The sequence below is a fragment of the Podarcis bocagei genome, assembly GCF_964188305.1.
Source record: "Podarcis bocagei genome assembly, chromosome: 2".
NCBI lineage: Eukaryota > Metazoa > Chordata > Lepidosauria > Squamata > Lacertidae > Podarcis > Podarcis bocagei.
Window position 1 is genome coordinate 20,020,931 of NC_138126.1, and position 19,465 is coordinate 20,040,395.

Genomic DNA, 19,465 nt, shown 5'->3' on the forward strand with positions numbered 1-19,465 from the left:
AGTCATGGGATGCCTTGAGACCTGTGTCTAAAAATAAATAAATAAATAAAATGATGGCCATAAACTTATTTCAACAACCGTGAATGTGATCTATAATAAGCAGATTTAAAATTCTGGTTTATTTATTTTTTAAAGTGGCATTCATCCTAGGGTGATGCTTTGTTCTTAATCCACTTTGGGAATACTTATTTATTCAAGAAGATAGTCATAAGATGAATTTGGCTGGGAGGCAGGAGCAATCTGCTAGTAAAGGTAAAGGTAAAGGTAAAGGTAAAGGTAATAAGATGGCAAATAACAAATAAAAAACTAAATATTCATGTATGTAATTTCTATTTCACAATTATATTTAGTGGTTGTATGGTTGTAATGTTTTTTGTAACATAAAATCTTTCAATAAAATTATTATTATTTTTTTAAAAAGACACAACCTTAATCTTTCCTTCTCATCATTAAGTGTGCCTTTGTATTCAAATCAGGCCTGAGGACAATGATGTAGCATTTGGGAAGGAAGATGCAGCCCAGTAACCCACCACTGGAAGCCAAGATGGAGAAGATCTGCACAGCCACCATGTATTTCCCCTTGGTGCTCAGGTAAGTTGGCACAAAGGAGACCCAAACACTGCAAAACACCAGCATGCTGAAGGTGATAAACTTCGCTTCGTTGAAACCTCCAGGGAGCTTCCTGGCGAGGAAAGCAACCGTAAAAGAGATGGCAGCCAGAAGGCCCATGTAGACAAGGGCAGAGTAAAACATGGTGGTGGACCCTTCATTGCACTGCAGAATTGTCTGTGTGACCTGGGAATCCATGTCCAGTTCTGGGAAGGGGGGATATATTCCGATCCAGGCAATACAGATGCCAAACTGAAAGGCAGAACCAAAGAGGACAATACCATTTGCCAAACTCTTTCCCACCCACTTGCTAATGCTGTTCCCTGGTTTTGTGGCCATGAATGCCAAAACCACAGTTATAGTTTTTGCCAGCACAGAAGAGACAGCGACTGAGAAGATGATGCTGAAGATGGTTTGGCGGAGAAGGCAGGTGACCTTTTGAGGCTGGCCAATGAATAGAAAGGAGGACAAAAAGGAAAGCAGGAGAGAAACAAGGAGGATGTAAGTGAGGTTTTGGTTGTTGGCTTTAACAAGTGGAGTGTCTCGGTATTTAATGAAGATTCCCAACATAGTACTTGTGATTAGGCACAAGAATAGGGCAAAGAAAACCAAGGTAACCCCCAGAGGTTCTTCATAGGAGAGAAAGACTATGGTCTTGGGGATACATTGATCCCTCTCATTGTTTGAGTATTGATTTTCTGGACACTGATGACATTGATCTGCATCTGAAAGAAAACATTATTTTTGTACATCAAACCCCAGAAATTTCTATATCATCCATATATTCCCTACCTAAATAGAGCATCCCCACCTTTTTTTAGTAATTTTATTCAATATTCTGAATTGTACTGCAGTTCCTAAGCAACACCTCAGAGTGGATAGGATGCAATGAATACTTCAGCCAGTTGTCATGAAGACCCAGTCCTGTTATTTGGTCTTCTGTGGAAGTCAAGAACTGAATAGTAATGGAAACTAGGGCTGTGCAACAGATTTGGCCAAATTGTGAACTGACTCAGGCCAATTTGTGCCCTGTCTTGTTTAGGCTGAAGCAGCTACAAATGACTACAGAGTGGATCAGGTTTTCCTGAATAGATATGCAGCAATATGTGCCCCAATATTGGTTGCCCCAATCCCTGAGAAATCCAGACAAACTGTCTCCAAACTGTTGCAATTGTTAACACCATATAAGGACAACATCATATAAGGACAACGCCAGTGTTGGGAGAGCAAGAGTTAAAAAAAGGCCAGAACCTTACTCAGCACTCTCCTTTAAAAAGTTAGTTGTCTGTGTCTTAGTATTCCCCTACCCCTTCCAATTTTGACTCTAGTTTTTAAATAAGGTTTCTTTACAGCTGGGTTCGGTTTTCTGTGTCTGGCCAGCATTTAATCTTGTGCTTGTGTGTGGGTATGTCTGCATTGTGAGTTTATTCTACACCTTCCAGCAGATACCAAATTTAGCAAACTAATGCCCTCTACAGGGGCTGCTGTGGCTCAAAATTTCATGTCTCTATTTTTTAAAAAGAAGAAATCGATGGCCATTTTGGTTTTGCAGTGCAAGTCAATTGGCTTTTCAGGAGATTTGTATTTACTGGATCACAATCTGGATTTGAATCCAGTGCAGGTCAGATCAGGTCTGGAATGAATCAGGTCTGATCCAGATTTACAAGTCATGACTGCAAATCAAATTGGGGTGAAGTCTATGCACAGCTTTTCTGCCATTGCAATTTTGTGATTAGCAGTGTAGCACCACTGAAACAACTCATGACAAGTCTTGAGATTTCTTTCCAAATGTCTCTTTTTAGACCTAGAATGATTACTTTCACAGTGAACCTGCTCTTCATCCCTCAGAGCCTGCTGTTCCTTTAATGCTGTTTTACCTGTGTGGCTAGAAATGGCTCCTTCCAGGCATGGGCTGCATTTATAGCAGCAAATTTGCTGTCCTTCTGGCACCACTTTGCTGGATCCAGGCTGGCAGCTTTCTGAACATGTGGAATGGGGCCTTGTCTAAAGGGCATCAAGAAAACAAACAGTATTTTAGGAGCCCTTGCATTCTCTGTAGGTACTATACCATTCTGCTCTGATGGGTCTGTGGCTTAGAAAACTGAATAATATTAATGATGATGATGATAAATGTTATTTATACCCTGCCCTCCCCGGCTAGAGCCAGGCTCAGGGCAGCTAACACCAGTAAAATTACAGTAAAATCATACTAGGGGAAAAAACCAATTTAAAATACAGGTTAAAATGCAATTTAAAATGCAGCCTCATTTTAAAAGTAGCTCATAGATCAAAACCATAAGGGGAGGGAAAACATAAGGGTCAGACTGAGTCCAAACCGCTGGATCAGGTTCCTCATTCTTGCCTTAAAAAAATGATCTATATCTACATCCAGTGCTTTTTTTCTTTTTAAAAAAATGCTTAAGGGTACTCTCATTTTCCTACTCACATTGAAATACTGCTTCTCAATGAGACCAAACTTAGATTCACAAAATGTTTAGGGGTATGTGTACCCCTGCGTACCCCCAGTAACCATACAGTATTATTATATTTAAATAACAAATGTGAGGTTGCAGCTGAGACCAGCTTTTACATTCACTTTTAGCACAAAACACAAATACGCTCCCCACCTGGTTGAACCATTTGGGCCACACAGTGGCCTCTTCGTCGATAGTCATCTCTAGACCTGAGGATTCCTGGGTCTCCAGCTTCCCCACTTTCACTCTTACGGCAGTTTGGTTAGGAAATGTGACCAAATTCACAATATCGTAGTCAGCTACTAGCTCCCTATCCTCATCAAAATGCACCTCGTCCTCCATTGTACTGTTGAAACGGACGCTTCTCAGAAAAGGGGTGAGCTAGTAAGAAAGAGAGAGTGTGTCAACATCTGTAAATGAATTAGATTCATCTCTTCTTCCATCCCAATCTTCATTTTTAAAAATTTATTTGAAAGAAACAGAGGTAGTCCTTGAATGTGGGAACAAGTGAAAACAAGTACAGTGGTACCTCGAGTTAAGTACTTAATTTGTTCCGGAGGTCTGTTCTTAACCTGAAACTGTTCTTAACCTGAAGCACCGCTTTAACTAATGGGGCCTCCAGCTGCCACCGTGCCGCTGGAACACGATTTCTGTTCTCATCCTGAAGCAAAGTTCTTAACCTGAAGCACTATTTCTGGGTGAGCGGAGTCTGTAACCTGAAGCGTCTGTAATCTGAAGCGTATGTAACCCGAGGTACCACTGTATTGGATCTGTGATGGGGGGGGGAATTCATGAAAACAATTGTTTTGCTCAGTTCCACAGCTACACACACTTCATTAGAAAAGTGATTCGTAGAAGAAAATTTTTAATTAAACATTAAATAGAAAAATGTTCTTATGATATGAACACCTTTTCACTGTGAAAATGGTGGGGAACCTGTTATTTTTCTCCTGACTGGTCCCAGAAAAGTTATAATGTAACTGTGAGTTCAGTGGTAGTCTTCCAAGAGGAATTAGACTTACAGATCCTTTTTTTAAAAAAAAAGATTTCAGTTATGGCAGTTAACAGTAGGCTCTTGCTTTTACATGGGACAAGAGAATTGAAATGGGTCAAATCGTGATAGGTCCTTTAATGGTCATTCAAAATCATTAGTCCTTTGCTACAGTCCAATAAGAATACAGATTTCCAGGCAGAACCTGAAGACTGGTCAGAGAGGGCTTTAGTAAACAGATTAGCAATTTAGTTGAATCTAGCCTAAATGGTTAGCAACAGGAGGCACACTCTATTTAAGCTGTGTAATTATAAATAATTGGTGGGGTTTGTAACCCCCAGTTTACACAGACCGGGTTCTTGACAAGGGGTGACTCTGTTGCACTGGCAGGAGTGAGCAGATGAATCAATCAATCAGTCAGTCAGTCAGTCAATCAATCAATCAATCAATCAATCAATCAATCACAACCAATGAAGAATTGCGACAGAATGACACATGGAGGGGCAGAGGCCAAAAGCAGAACAGAAAACAGGAAGGGACACAGTGAGGAATCACTTCTGTGGGTTGCATTATTCAATTACCCTTTTTCATCTGGCATACCAACAGCCATTTTATGCCCCAGATCACCAGCTCAGAATTATTGACTTAGGCAGATACTATCGTAAATTGGAGCTGGCTTAGAAACACGGGAAACAGCTTTATGCTAAGCCTGGCTACTTCTCTATCTAGACACATTTTTAAAAACCTCTGATTAGCGTTGCCTCTTTAGGAATTCGGGCAGAGGCACTTCTTCACCTGCCTATTTGAATCCTTTGAACTGGAAAGGCTAGAAATTAACCTCAGAAGTCCTGCATGAAGAGCAGATGTTCTACCTCTGTGCTACAGACCCTCACTAGTGGTGTAGGAAAAAAAATGCAAGTGGCCAGAGTTTAAGGGGTCATCCAGACTTGCACTTGTCCTGCACCTAGAAAACATGCGTCCTAGTGGTTTTCTGATTGTCCCACACTTTCTAGGTATAGGTCCAAGCAGTTTTGCACTTGTCCCACTGCTTTCTTCTGGAAAAATCCACTCTTTAGTGATGAATTGGAGCAAACATCAATCCAGAGAAAACCCAGTTGGTGTTTCTTCTGGGGAAAGCAGTCTGAATGAGTGTTATGGCTTGGTCTCTCCCACAAATGTGAGATGACTCTGGCTGTTAATTATTTCAGATTTATTGCTAAAACAACAAGCTAGGATGGAGCTCCTCTACTCATCGTCCTCCCCAGAAGATGGAGTTGCCTGGACTGAGCTCCTCCCCCCTTCCCCAGCACTGAAGCCCCCACTTTCTCTTCCAGTATCTTTCACATCTCGGCCACTTTTGAGATCCTACGAGATTTGGGAGAGAATGTTTCCCGCATTCCAACGTCTGCCTTCCGCTGCTAACTGTTCTCTCCCTATGCCTGCTTCTTCTCCTCCTGTCAGCATCTGAGCTTCGCTGACAATGAGCCCTACATGAAAGAAAATACTACATGAACACAAAACCTTACAGTCAACCCATAATATTGATATATAAAATTTGATAAAAATTTCATCTACAATGGATCTCTTTCCCTCTCCTTCTTACCTGCCATGGGCTTATGCTCAGAAAATCCACTCTTCTGTCTTCTGCAGGCATCACGTGGCTAGATACAGATGTGAGGAGCTCATGGAAGGCATGTGCCACAACATAGACTGCATTATAAACATTGTAGCTCTCAGCAGACATTCTTTTCTCAAGCCAATGTGTGGGGAAATCGTCAAGCTTTCTCTTCCCCATACATCTTTTCCAGGTTTTTCTTGACCATCTATGGTTGGAATCAGAGCAATCAAATGCTTCTGACCAAAACTGATCGAGGAAATATTCATCTTGAATCAATAGGTGGTCTTGGAATTTTGACCTCTTGTTTGTTTGGATGGTAAAGGACAATGCACCGTGGAAGGATTTGACATCCCAGAATGCAAAAGATGTGCTTAAGGTGAAACCCCACAGAGCTGTGGAGACCCAGACTTTCCCTACAGGGGTCCGTTTTCCTTCTTCAATCCTGTTCAGTATGACAGGCAACAGACACATGGAGTCAGGATCCCCAAAGTAAATGATCACGTTAGCTTTTCTCTGTGTAAGGTGCGCTTCCAAATAGGAAGGTTTTCTGCGTGAAACATGAACGCCAGCAGCAATTAGTTGTTGAATCCTATCTGTGAAGGCTACACAAATGCCATTCACGAAGAATATTGTCTTCATGGTTCTCAAAAACCAATCTCCACCATCATGCTTCGGAGCAATGAGACCGACCCACATCCACCTGAAATGGAGAAGCATTTTCACCATTCCCAAGTACTGGTGAGTTTCCTTTGGGCTCATCCAGTAGGAAGAGGGAAACTGGGATTTATCATTCAGAATATTGTTGACAAAGCCATAAGTGAGCTAGTAAGAAAAGGAATCAATGTTTAGTGTGGGAAATAATGCTCAGACATTGCCAGCCTAAAACCTGCTTAGCTGCACATCCTTACACATAGAATCATAGAATAGAATCATAGAGTTGGAAGAGACCACAAGGGCCATTGAGTCCAACCCCCTGCCAAGCAGGAAACACCATCAGAGCACTCCTGACATATGGTTGTCAAGCCTCTGCTTAAAGACCTCCAAAGTAGGAGACTCCACCACACTCCTTGGCAGCAAATTCCACTGTCGAACAGCTCTTACTGTCAGGAAGTTCTTCCTAATGTTTAGGTGGAATCTTCTTTCTTGTAGTTTGGATCCATTGCTCCGTGTCCGCTTCTCTGGAGCAGCAGAAAACAACCTTTCTCCTTCCTCTATGTGACATCCTTTTATATATTTGAACATGGCTATCATATCACCCCTTAACCTCCTCTTCTCCAGGCTAAACATGCCCAGCTCCCTTAGCCGTTCCTCATAAGGCATCGTTTCCAGGCCTTTGACCATTTTGGTTGCCCTCCTCTGGACACGTTCCAGTTTGTCAGTGTCCTTCTTGAATTGTGGTGCCCAGAACTGGACAATCAAAGGGTCCAGTGGGGACGCATGGGGTGCGGCAATCTTGTAGGAAAACTGGTCCCAGGTTTTTGAGGAAGTAAAGTGGAGAAGCAAATAACAATAAGAATTCTCCCATTTCACTTTGTTAGATGCTACTTGGGGAGGGCATGTTGATGTGTCACTTGCAATGCAGCCTGCCTCTGTGTTCAGGGTTCCAGCCAGTCAGACACAACCTTTTCCATGGATGCTAACACACACACACACACACACACACACACACACACACATATGCACCCCACAGGTTTTCTAACCCCACACCCACTCTTGAACAATCAGCTGGCATTCCAAAGCCCCATAGCAGGTTCAGACCTCCTTTAGCAATTTCTGTATTTGTGTGGCCAGGCATCCCCCACCCCCCAAAAATATATCATCTAGCACCATGAAAAAATGAGACATGACCACTTGCATTTGGGTCAAATCAGACCAAAACTTTATTGATTACAGGTGGAAGAGGCATTGTAGCCATTGTAGGAAACTAAAATGGCAGCTTCCACTTAAATGCCCTGGAACATTACAAGCTTAGGGGCATTTCAGAGTTTAGCCAGAAATGTAAATGGCGGCTCCAAGCTACTCTGGGGCCCACAGCAATGCTGCTGCTGCCATCCACGGCTGCCCAGTGCCAGAACTCATGTGGTTTTGCTATGACGAGAGATCTCTCTCATGCTGACCCTGAGGAGAAAACCATCCTTCAATATCTGTGCATGCCTGTTATGTCCATACCTGAGGGACCTTGTAAACATCTAGCATGGTTGCCATCTGGAAAAAGGTTTCAAAGCCCCCTCCTTGAATAACAGCCAGGAGCTTCCCTTGCCTTCCGCACCTGAAATTAGGGACCATCCAGTGTCCGGTAGAGAACAGGTCCATGGTTGCTTCATAAGTATTCCTGACACTGAAGCAGTTTTCATAGATGCTGTAGCCAAGGGTGATATTGGGTAAGAGCTCGGGGTTTTCATTGATCTCATTAATGGCAGAAAGGATAGCCAGGGCATGCTGGTAGTTCCTCTCCAACAGTCTGGAATGAAAAACAATGGGAATGTTTCATATAATCATAAATCTCAGCTCCTGTGGTATTTCATAATACCAGGAGAGGAAGGAGAAATCTTGTTCTATAATTCTCCATGACTTAGTTATATCTCTGATTAAAGTCTCAACCAACAAGCAAGTAATATGCAACCATCTATATATACAAGAAAAAGACAGATCTCTATATATTGGTAGTGTGGCTAATTGGAGCTATATCAGTTTCTCCAAAAAGTTAAGATACTTCTCCACTTCTTCAAATACTAAAAAAAAATGCTGTATTTGGAACATTTGTAAAAAGAACAGTCCTTTAGAGAATGCTTCCCTCTGCCTTCCCTGCAAAACATGGCAAGCCAGGAGTTAATTAACTATTAATAAACTATTAATAAATTGATACCTACAAACATCTATCAAGTTCAATCTATAAATGATTTCACACTAAGGTATTTAAAGGGATTTATAGATAAGTTGGAAAATATGGGAATTTCTGAATTGTATGATTAATATCTAGCAATTTATAGGTGATTTTGTGCTCATTTTATACCTGGATTTTTCTCCCAATATTTATCTCTATAAATCAGTACAACTGATTATGTCCTACTGAACACAAAGGAACTTACTTCCAAGTAAACAGTCACAATGAGGTTTACTTCCAAGGACAGATGGGAGAGAAATTGTATTAAACAGAGGGGGAAATGTGGAGAAGCAAACTTATAAATGGAAAAAGGAGAAACCGAAATTGCCAGGTTCACGCAACCCTATTTCCAAGAACACTGTAATCAAGTAACTCTCTGTGACTTCTTTTCAAATGTGTTGCTGTGTAGAGTCCTTCTGATCAGGATTGTAGCCAGCCAGTCGTGCCCCTTTCCTGGATATGCCAGTCGATCCCTCCAACAGTTTTACTAATAGCACTCTGCCTGCATTCTGTGTCCACTAAGCTTTCCTTTTAAAAAAAAATAAAATAAAACGTGTTTTTCCAAATGTCGGGATTCACCCAAGCCAAATGAAACCTTCCATTATGTCTAAATGATGTTGTTCTTTTCTATATAAGAATCTAAACTCAGAGAATGAGTTCCCTATTAGCACAGACCTCACAGCAGTTTACAGGGACAGGCAGTTGCACGGAAGATCAGAATTGGCTGAGGACAATTAAAAGCTAAGAGCAAACAACACTTACGGGAAGAAGTCGTGGACAGGGTTAGACCTGAAAGCATGTGTCGGGTACACAGCTGTCCTCACAGGTATAACTCCACTAATAAAGTAGTCTCCTGGTCTGTAATAATTATTTGGAGACATTCGTAGGCTCGAGAGATCTCTGGGTCTGTTCATCGCTAACCCCAAGTGCAAATGAAGCAATAGCAGTAGCAGCAGAGTCATTTTTGGCAGAAAGAAGCAAGACAGAGGCGCCCTCCAATCTGCAAAGAAAAACAGAATCGCCTTGCAAGCCTCATCCTATGCTTAACTTTTCAGAAGAAGATGCCAAGTCTGGCTTGTGTGTTAAAGGAGTTGTAATGAAACATCAGACTATCAGACTATGTCTGTTGGTCTAAATCCCAGCCCCCATCCTTACTAGCCCACTAAATATATTCATGTTACTCTCTTTCCAATTTTGGAGCAAGAAGTTATCAGTGATTCTTGGTTCCTTGGTGGTGGTGGTGGTAGTACTGACCTCCAAAGTCACCTATGGAAAAACCCTGTTGAATTTTGGTCACAGGAACACAAAATCAATCACAATGATTTTGATAATTGCAGGGGATGTATAATCACCTCCCCAAAGTTGTACACTTTCTCCGAGGGTACTTGCACAGGTGCACAGCAGAAGAAAACATATTTGCAAAAGTTCAGCCTGAGCTATGTCATGCTTTCTAATTAAACAATTGACAGGACAGAAAACTTGGACTAATGTTTAGTGGAGGTGTTAGTAACTTTGACCCTCCAGACTTCTTTCATAAATATGTGAATTTCCTTTTTGATACAATATATGTAGGTCCTCTTTATTTTTCTCTGTGGTCCTTCTTCACCCTTCATCTGCCAGATTCTGGAGGGTGCTCAGCTCTCAACGTCAAAGGAGCCTTTAAAAAAGGGTGTCGGGTTTGTATGAGAATTGAAAAGTTAACCCAGCGTTTCTCAAACAATGGTCTGGGACTGAATTGTCCCAGGCCTGGTTTTGGTATCGAAACTGCCTTGATTGGCCTGTATGGTGACTTCTACTGGGAGAGAGACTGTGGAGCATGTCCCAGTTACTTATTCTTGATCTCTCAATGGCTTTCAATACCAGATGTGTTCTGCTGGAGCAGCTGTCCAAGTTGCTGGTGGGGAGCACTGCTCTGTGCTGGTTCAGGTCCTACCTGGATGGTCATTTTCAGAGGATAGGGCTTGGGGCGTATTTTTGGCCCTGTGTGTGGTGCTGTGGAGCCTCCAACGTGGGGTTCCACAGGGTTTAAGCTGATCCCTCATGTTGTGCAAAATGAACGTGAAACCACTGAATGGGGTCATCCAGGGCCGTCTTTAGCAGATGTGGCGCCGGGGTGCAAATACCCGCTCAGTGCCCCCAAATTACCATGAATAGGGGGGTGAAGCTGCGCACTGCCAACCATGGGGGGGGTGCAACTCTCCCCCATGCCGCTGTGGGAGAGCAATCCCCGCAGAGGCTTGGGAGGGAAGCTGCGTGCCTGCCAGCCATATGGTTGACGGGGCGCAGCTGGCAGTGTGCAGGGAAAGGGGAGGCCACCGGCAAAGCTGCGCAGCTCCCCCACTCACTGGGGTGGCCCACTAAGGCCACTAAGCCATATAGAAACCAATTTGGTGCTCCTGATGGTGTGTTTGCACCATGCCAGCCTTGTGGTTGCATTGCCCCTTCTCATCCCAGTAAGCTTCAGTGATGCCCCCCCGCTATAAATAATCATGCTCTTATGCAGTAACAAGATGCAAATACACCCTCCACCCTGAGCACATACTTCACCGCTTCATAGTTCTCCTTCAGTGTACTCGAGTGAGCCAGGGGTATGGAGGCAAACTGGTTGCCGTTGTGTAGCAGAACACATTTCAGTGATCGCTTGCTGCTGTCAATGAACAGTCTCCAATCTTTGGGTTCGTACTGTGGCACTCCAAGCTTGAGCAGAAGCTGCACAATATCTGCACAGTACACCAAGTCCTTCTCTTCCGAGAAAAAACGGAGGTACTCTTGATGCCTGTTGTGGAAGAAGCTGATGCGAGCACTGTCAGAGAGGAGGTTTTTTTCCTTCAATCTGGATGCCAACAGTTCGGCAGAGTCCTTTGACAAGCTAAGGTCGCGAACTAGATCATTCAACTCCTTTTGGGAAAATGGATGTGGAGCATCATCTTCAAGAACCACTTCTTCTTCTTTATGTCCTTCAACACTGGAGGCATCTTCGTCACTAATGTGAGGAAGTTCTCCGAAGATAGGCACTGGAATTTCATCACAATGAGCTACAGGATGACGTGCTGATTGAAGATCAGGATACTTCGTAGGGCGGCTGCCCCATTAACTTAGTTTTGATCCCCCAACTTTATGCTTTGCCGCACCAATTTATGGAAGATTTCAAGGTTTTATGACTTCAAACTGATCCCTTTTCGACATAATCACCCAGAACTATCGGACCTGAATACTTCTTGTCATTAAAATAATCATTTCCAATCAAAACAATTATTCGACATGGCATTTTACCCCCACCAACTTCTTCTAAAATGCTCCACACAAGCGTACATGTGAACAAAAACGTAAAAAAAGACATGTGGCCATAGCTCAAAAACTTGACCAGATTGAGCAAAACCAATGTGATTTTTGGATTCAGTGCATCAGATTCGTCCTAAATCAACTGAAAAAACGCAGACAACAAATTTGTTGTTGACCAGTGTAATCTACCCATCAGAGCAGAATGGTATAGTACCTACAGAGAATGCAAGGGCTCCTAAAATACTGTTTGTTTTCTTGATGCCCTTTAGACAAGGCCCCATTCCACATGTTCAGAAAGCTGCCAGCCTGGATCCAGCAAAGTGGTGCCAGAAGGACAGCAAATTTGCTGCTATAAATGCAGCCCATGCCTGGAAGGAGCCATTTCTAGTCACACAGGTAAAACAGCATTGAAGGAACAGCAGGCTCTGAGGGATGAAGAGCAGATCACTGTGAATGTAACGGTAATCATGCTAGGTCTAAAAAGAGACATTTGGAAAGAAATCTCAAGACTTGTCATAAGTTGTTTCAGTGATGCTACACTGCTAATCACAAAATTGCAATGGCAGAAAAGCTGTGCATAGACTTCACCACAATTTGATTTGCAGTCGTGACTTGTAAATCTGGATCAGACCTGATTCATTCCAGACCTGATCTGACCTGCACTGGATTCAAATCCAGATTGTGATCCAGTAAATACAAATCTCCTGAAAAGCCAATTGACTTGCACTGCAAAACCAAAATGGCCATCGATTTCTTCTTTTTAAAAAATAGGGACATGAAATTTTGAGCCACAGCATCCCCTGTAGAGGGCATTAGTTTGCTAAATTTGGTATCTGCTGGAAGGTGTAGAATATACTCACAATGCAGACATACCCACACACAAACACAAGATTAAATGCTGAGACAGACACAGAAAACTGAACCCAGCTGTAAAGAAACCTTATTTAAAACTAGAGTCAAAATTGGAAGGGGTAGGGGAATACTAAGACACAGACAACTAACTTTTTAAAGGATGGTACTGGGATTGATTGGAAAAGGATAAGAAACAAGCACAAGTTGAACAAATGTCACCCAATTCCAACAACCATTTTCCAAGAGAACTTAAAAGAGTTCACCACCTCTCCACGCATGCCAAGCACTGTGGCTGGAGAGTGCTGAGTAAGGTTTTAGCCCTTTTCTAACTCTTGCTCTCCCAACGCTGGCATTGTCCTTATATGGTGTTGTAATTAATAATTGCAACAGTTTGGAGACAGTTTGTCTGGATTTCTCAGAGATTGGGGCCACCAGTTAGCACATACTGCTACATATAAATTCAGGAAAACCTGACCCACTCTGTAGTCATTTGTAGTTGCTTCAGCCTAAACAGGACAGGGCACAAATTGGCCTGAGTCAGTTCACAATTTGGCCAAATCTGCTGCACAGCCCTAGTTTCCATTACTATTCAGTTCTTGACTTCCACAGAAAACCACATAACAGGACTGGGCCTTCATGACCACTGGCTGAAGTATTCATTGTTTCAGCTTGTGATTTCAACATGGCTGCACCGTGTATCTTGGCTTTATTCACCTCAGTAGCAGCCCATTACCTGCTGAGCAGCTATTTTCCCTGGACAGAATTCCCTAGACCTGGAAATCTACTTGCATCCTATCCTCTCTGAGGTATTGCTTAGGAACTGTAGTACAATTCAGAATATTGAATAAAATTACTGGACATGGATTCCCAAGTCAGACAGATAATTCTGCAGTGCAATGAAGGGTCCACCATCATGTTTTACTCTGCCCTTGGCTACATGGGCCTTCTGGCTGCCATCTCTTTTACGGTTGCTTTCCTAGCCAGGAAACTCCCTGGGGGGTTCAACGAAGCCAAGTTTATCACCTTCAGCATGCTGGTGTTTTGCAGTGTTTGGGTCTCCTTTGTGCCAACTTACTTGAGCACCAAGGGGAAATACATGGTGGCTGTGCAGATCTTCTCCATCTTGGCTTCCAGTGGTGGGTTACTGGGCTGCATCTTCCTTCCCAAATGCTACACCATTGTCCTCAGGCCTGATTTGAATACAAAGGCACACTTAATGATGAGAAGGAAAGATTAAGGTTGTGTCTTTTTAAAAAATATGTATAATTTTATTGAATGATTTTATGTTACAAAAAACATTATAACCATACAACCACTAAATATAATTGAGAAATAAAAATTACATACATCAATATTTAGTTTGTTATTTGTTATTTACCATCTTATTTCCTTCCAAACACACATATATGTACACACAGGCCTCCCCCAAATTGATAATTAGGAAAGTATTTCCCCCCTTTTATCTTACAAAATCTTTTCTTCAATTTTGACTTCCTGTCAAGTCCCTTCACATATGTTTTATCTTACAATCAAATGTACACAAAACAATAAACCTTTCTATATAAGTTTTCCAATACATTCTGAAATATTGTTGTGTCAAATGTATTACTCAGCTAAATTTCAGAACTATGTGTGTGTGTGGACTTTCAGACTTTTTCAAAACATTTATTATTATTATTATCATCATGGAGTAGCCATCTTCCTTCCAAGGAATGTCTCTGACTACATGCCATGTCATGATGTAGAAGAGGAGGAGGAGGAGGAGGAGGAGGAGGAGGAGGAGGAGGAATTTCATAGAATAGAATCATAGAATCATAGAATCATAGAGTTGGAAGAGACCACAAGGGCCATCGAGTCCAACCCCCTGCCAAGCAGGAAACACCATCAGAGCACTCCTGACATATGGTTGTCAAGCCTCTGCTTAAAGACCTCCAAAGTAGGAGACTCCACCACACTCCTTGGCAGCAAATTCCACTGTCGAACAGCTCTTACTGTCAGGAAGTTCTTCCTAATGTTTAGGTGGAATCTTCTTTCTTGTAGTTTGGATCCATTGCTCCGTGTCCGCTTCTCTGGAGCAGCAGAAAACAACCTTTCTCCCTCCTCTATGTGACATCCTTTTATATATTTGAACATGGCTATCATATCACCCCTTAACCTCCTCTTCTCCAGGCTAAACATGCCCAGCTCCCTTAGCCGTTCCTCATAAGGCATCGTTTCCAGGCCTTTGACCATTTTGGTTGCCCTCCTCTGGACACGTTCCAGTTTGTCAGTGTCCTTCTTGAATTGTGGTGCCCAGAACTGGACATAGTACTCCAGGTGAGGTCTGACCAGAGCAGAATACAGTGGCACTATTACTTCCCTTGATCTAGATGCTATACTCCTGGCCACAGTGATCCATGCGGCAGTCATCTCCAGGCTTGACTACTGTAACTCGCTCTACGCGGGGCTGCCCTTGAAGCTGTCCCAGAAACTCCAGCGGGTACAGAATGCTGCAGCGAGGCTCCTCACAGCGTCTCTGCCATGGGAGCATATTCATCCAGTGCTTTTCAAGCTGCACTGGCTCCCGGTGGAGTACAGGGTCAGATTTAAGGTGCTGCTTTTGACCTTTAAAGCCCTTCACGGCCTAGGACCCTCGTACCTACGGGACCGCCTCGCCTGGTATGCCCCACGGAGAGCCTCAAGGTCCATAAATAACAACACCCTAGTGGTCCCAGGCCCTAAGGAAGTTAGATTGGCTTCAACCAGAGCCAGGGCCTTTTCAGCACTGGCCCCAACTTGGTGGAACGCTCTGTCTCATGAGACCAGGGCCCTGCAGGATCTGATCTCTTTCCGCAGGGCCTGTAAGACAGAGTTGTTTCGCCTGGCCTTTGGATTGGAGCCAATTTGATTCCCTCCGCCCCCTTTTTCTTTTTTCTTTTCCTTCTCCTGCAATGAGGCTCCATTTTAATATTTTAATGTTCCATTATTTTAATGTTGTATTTTATTTTTGTTTTTAAGTTGTAATCACTCATCTTGTTTTTATTATTGCTTGTAAGCCGCTCTGAGCCCGGCCTTGGCTGGGGAGGGCGGGGTATAAATAAAAAATTATTATTATTATTATTATTATTGATGTAGCCCAGAATTGCATTGGCTTTTTTAGCTGCCGCGTCACACTGTTGGCTCATGTCAAGTTTGTGGTCAACCAAGACTCCTAGATCCTTTTCACGTGTACTGCTCTCAAGCCAGGTGTCACCCATCTTGTATTTGTGCCTCTCATTTTTTTTGCCCAAGTGCAATACTTTACATTTCTCCCTGTTAAAATTCATCTTGTTTGTTTTTGCCCAGTTCTCTAATCTGTCAAGGTCGTTTTGAAGTGTGATCCTGTCCTCTGGGGTGTTAGCCACCCCTCCCAGTTTGGTGTCATCTGCAAATTTGATCAGGATGCCCTTGAGTCCATCATCCAAGTCGTTGATAAAGATGTTGAATAAGACCGGGCCCAAGACAGAACCCTGCGGCACCCCACTAGTCACTCTTCTCCAGGATGAAGAGGAACTATTGATGAGCACCCTTTGGGTTCGGTCAGTCAGCCAGCTACAAATCCACTGAGTGGTAGCAGAGTCAAGACCGCATTTTACCAGCTTCTTTACAAGAATATCATGGGGCACCTTGTCAAATGCCTTGCTGAAATCAAGGTAGGCTACATCCACTGCGTTTGGATTTGATATCTGGCTTTATCACTACCCTAAGGAGTCTCAAAGTGGCTTACAATCTTCTTTCCCTTACTCCTCCACAACAAACACTCTGTGAGGTGAGTGAGGCTGAGAGACTTCAGAGAAATGTGACTAGCCCAAGGTCACCCAGTAGCTGCATGTGGAGGAGCAGGGAATCGAACCCGCTTCACCAGATTACAAGTCCACCGCACTTAACCACTACACCATACTGGCTCTCTGGAACTGCTGGTTTTGGGGGCATTCAAAAAAGAGGTTTAGATCCAACAGCAGCCAGGCTGCTGATCTCTGCCTACTTGCTCTATTCTATAAGTGATGGGGGTGGTGGTCTTTATCACCTTGTAAGCACTCCACATTAAGTGTTGTAGTTTTTGCACTTCCTGAAAATTACAGAAATTCTCTATTCATCCTACAAGGAATGTAGACAGGTAGAGATTTTCACTCCATTCAAATTAGACTGGAAGGTCTGAAAGGAGTGAACTGTTTTTTGTGCGGCAGTGATACTACGCTGTAAACTCTCATCTATAGCACTGGTGCTTTATAAATATAGTAACAATTTTGACAGATAAAAGCCTTCAATTTAACAGAAAAGGGGCGAAGTTCTTCACATTTATTTATCCTCCACCCTCAAATGTAAATTGTATATTCAGAATTTTCTCTTAACTCCTGCACAATGGAAGCAGTAAAGATTCAACGCAGTCCCACACGTCGTTCTCACAATTTAGACTCTGTAGTTTTACTTTCTCTTGGTGTTTTAGCTCCTTTTTCTAAGGACAATAACAATTAAACTTTTTATATTGTGGAGGCACGGGACATTTTGGTGCACACTGACAACCTTCTTTTTCAGGAGCCAGTGGTGACGAAGGAAACTGCTTCTCAGGGTTATCCAAAGGCATTTTTCCACCTTAGGCAAAATACAAGATGATACTTATGGTCAGCTGATGGTCGCCCACAGCTCCACTAAACATGGTCGAAGTTCAGTGCCCTTTCAGTTGTCCCTTAGGAAAGCATGACATGACTTGGGTGAACTTTTGCAAACATGTTTTCTCCTGCCGTGCACCTGTGCATTTGCCTCAGAGAGAGCATGCAAAGAGGTGATTATACATCCCCTGCAATTATCAAAATCATTGTGATTGATTTGTGTCCCTGTGACCAGAATTCCACAGCATTTTTCCAGAGGTCACTTTTGAGCATTATCAGTAAATAAAAATAATTCAAACCCAAAATTATCAACCATTTCTTCCACCAAATTTGGATAGATATATTTATGGCTAATAAGGATGGGGACTTGGATAATCAGGGGTGGTCTGTGGGTCTGATGTTTGACTGCATCTCCATTAGCCTAGATGACAGACTTTGAAGTGAGACACGGGATGAGGCTTGTAGGCGGTTTTATTTCTTTCTTGGCAGATCTCTCTACAAATTTATTGGTATAATAAAATCAATTGAAGGGGGGTATCGACTGTATGCTTGGGCCTAAAATGATGCTGCCGCTGTTATTGTTTCATTTGCACTTTGGGTTAGTGATGAGCGTAGATGCAGATATCTCAAGCCTACGAATGTCTCCAAATAATTATTACAGACCAGGTGATTACTTCATTACTGGAGTTATACCGCTGAGGACAGCTATCTATCCAACACATGCTTTCACATCTGACCCTGTCCATGACTTCCTCCCGTAAGTGTTGCTAGCTTTTGCTTTTTCTCAGCTAGTTCTGGTCTCCCCTGCAGGATTCTAACATGAGCTGCAGACTCCCAGGTTCTCAATTTCAGAATATTTTTTGCAAGGTGCCTTGGGTAGCAACCAACTCACTCATAGCTATGAACGGCGGCTGCCCCAATGGTCCCAGTTTTCTGGGCACAGATGCGGTTTTCCAACACCTACTCTTGCCAAATCGCTTTCCCTTCTTTGCTGTTTGCTGAGATTTAGAAGAAGCTGCTTCAAAGTACTAGTCCAAGTTTCTTGAGGTGTCCTTTTCCTTCAGGAACTCTTGAACGGGGATGTGCTGAGTAGAACAGCATCTGCCTTGCCTGCAGAATGCCCCAGCTTCAGTCCCCAGCATCTCCAGGAGCTAGCCCTCTTGAAATCTAGGAGGGCAACTATGTCAGTGTTGATTATGCTGAACTGGATGGAGTAATGCTCTGATTCAGTATACATAAGCTTCCTAACACCTGACGCTTTGTGAAGTCTATACTTGTGAACCCTAAATTTAGCTGGCACTCTAAATCAGTTTTCCCCCTGACTTGGTTAATTTTAACTGAATTTATGCTGCAACCCATTGCCCCACTGTTGTAGTATATAATGACTGAGAAAAAAGCGACTTTTTAAAAAGTCACTTTTCCGAGTATTATTATTATTATTATTATTATTATTATTATTATTATTATTATTTCTATACCACCCTATACCCAAAGGTCTCAGGGCAGTTCACATAAAATATCAAATACATAAAATCAAAACAAAACCAACAACCCAATAACACCCCCCCCCCGAAAAAAGAGCCAGAGTTTTTAAAAAGGGTATAGGATGCAGATCAAGTCAGGCAGGACTGGTTGAAAAGGAACATTTTTGCCTGGAACCTAAAGGTGTATAGTGAAAAAACAGAAGAAATAAGTAAATGTGAGGTAAAAGTGTACTTAACAGATAATGTACAATGAGAATGTTTGGAAGTCTTTTTTAGAACCTAAACTACTTTTTCTTCTTTATTTTATTTTATTTTCTTTCTTTCTTTCTTTCTTTCTTTCTTTCTTTCTTTCTTTCTTTCTTTTTATTTTTTCATAAATTGTAGTGTCATGTGTATTGTGAGGTATACAAAATATCTTTGCTTCAGTTGCCACCATTTTCTTTTTTTGTTACAAACAAAAACAGAGAGTGTTGTATAAATGTATATTTTTAAAAAGATTGAATTTGGGGGAAAGAAAGAAAGAAACCCTAACCTAGCCAGGGCAGGGTTTTTCTCTTTCTTGCTATGAGACATCTACAAGACAAAGCTCAGGTCTGCTTCGTACATTTTTAAACTAGTGGAATAGAAACGTTTGCAAGTCTTC

The 19,465-nt window shown here is 42.5% G+C and overlaps 2 protein-coding genes across 2 annotated transcripts in view; one reads left to right on the top strand and one right to left on the bottom strand.

The window, feature by feature from the left end:
* Nucleotides 1–429: 429 nt before the first annotated feature.
* Nucleotides 430–4,099, bottom strand: LOC308579670 (vomeronasal type-2 receptor 26-like; the record flags this gene model as incomplete). The annotated part of the gene is made up of 4 exons (XM_081180605.1): nucleotides 4,020–4,099; nucleotides 3,237–3,464; nucleotides 2,487–2,613; nucleotides 430–1,334 (listed from the first exon to the last, which is right to left on the bottom strand). The coding sequence occupies exons 2-4, from the start codon at nucleotides 3,423–3,425 to the stop codon at nucleotides 430–432; spliced, it is 1,221 nt and encodes a 406-aa protein (XP_081036731.1). The 5' UTR covers nucleotides 3,426–3,464; nucleotides 4,020–4,099.
* Nucleotides 4,100–6,302: 2,203 nt separating this feature from the next.
* Nucleotides 6,303–19,465, top strand: part of LOC308580708 (vomeronasal type-2 receptor 26-like) — a gene marked incomplete at its 5' end in the record, with an annotated part of 196,714 nt that continues 183,551 nt past the window's right edge. The window contains one exon of the mRNA XM_081182765.1: nucleotides 6,303–6,430. Coding sequence (XP_081038891.1) covers nucleotides 6,303–6,430 — 128 coding nt within the window. The remainder of the gene's footprint in view (nucleotides 6,431–19,465) is intronic.